The sequence below is a fragment of the Poecilia latipinna genome, unplaced genomic scaffold, assembly GCF_001443285.1.
Source record: "Poecilia latipinna isolate Pla-1442-1.1 unplaced genomic scaffold, P_latipinna-1.0 Scaffold9338, whole genome shotgun sequence".
Lineage (NCBI taxonomy): Eukaryota > Metazoa > Chordata > Actinopteri > Cyprinodontiformes > Poeciliidae > Poecilia > Poecilia latipinna.
In genome coordinates this window covers 1-963 of record NW_015121954.1, presented here as the reverse complement: position 1 = coordinate 963, position 963 = coordinate 1, and the positions used below count along the sequence as shown (strand labels likewise).

At 38.0% G+C, this 963-nt stretch overlaps 1 protein-coding gene across 1 annotated transcript; it reads right to left on the bottom strand.

Moving 5' to 3' along the window:
• Positions 1 to 6: 6 nt before the first annotated feature.
• LOC106944417 (sodium-coupled neutral amino acid transporter 2-like) lies at positions 7 to 954 on the bottom strand (the record flags this gene model as incomplete). Its single annotated transcript, XM_015027522.1, has 5 exons — positions 839 to 954; positions 698 to 756; positions 402 to 554; positions 229 to 308; positions 7 to 116 (listed from the first exon to the last, which is right to left on the bottom strand). Coding segments are annotated over exons 1-5 (496 nt in total), but the record flags the coding sequence as incomplete, so codon positions are not given.
• Between the last annotated feature and the right edge of the window lie 9 nt (positions 955 to 963).

Genomic DNA, 963 nt, shown 5'->3' with positions numbered 1-963 from the left:
TCTTGCCCAACTTACTGTTGAAGGTGAGGTATCCAAAGAGGGCGGCCAGCAGGTACATGATGAACATGGCCAGGAAGGAAACGTTGGCCACATTCTGCATCTTTCGGCGTGAGCGGCTGTTCAGGGAAGGAGAGTTTTATTTACCAGACCAAACTTTAAAGAAATATAACATTGGTTTAGTTTAAACCTTATAGAAAGTTTGAGTTAAATCCATGCAGCAGCACTTACTCTTTGAGCTCCTCATACATGGGTAGGATAGTAGGATGGCACATGAAGGCAAAAGTGATGATGGGTACAGCATAGACAGTCTGGAGAGATGGAAAAATACAAAGATTAGAAGTTATTCTATGAGTGTTATTGAAAATATTCAAACCTGTTTAATCTGTGAGAGATTTATTTACCTGTGAGTTAAAGACAAAGTATTTAGGCTTGCAAGTGTCATCATCTATAGTGACGTTGTCGCTGTGGGGGGTGATGTTGAACATATGCATGGTTTCATTTCCAGTGTCAGGAAGAGGCAGAGGGCATGGGATCTGGAACTTCTTTATGATCACCTGCAGGAACATAAAGAGAAATATATTTTTGGACTGTGGTATATTTTTCACAATATTCAAAAAACTAAATAAGCAGTGATTTGAAAACTTTAATGAAACGATTGACTAAATCTAACTTTCAGGAGAAATCAAACTGTACTCACCACAATCAGAAAGAACACCATGCAGAGCAGAGAGAGACCACTGGTGTAACTAAGGTAACCTAGTGAGGAAAGATAAAAAATGATTTTTGTCCGAAAGCTGGTGCTTCAACTTTTATTGTTACTTAGGAAATACATCCTTACCTAAGTTCCTGAATAATGACAGAGGCAGGATGACAATAATCGAGACCAGAATCACGAGGTAATCTCCATTGATGTACCATTCACTGAAACACATACAAATACATTTTTAAATTGATAGAATAATA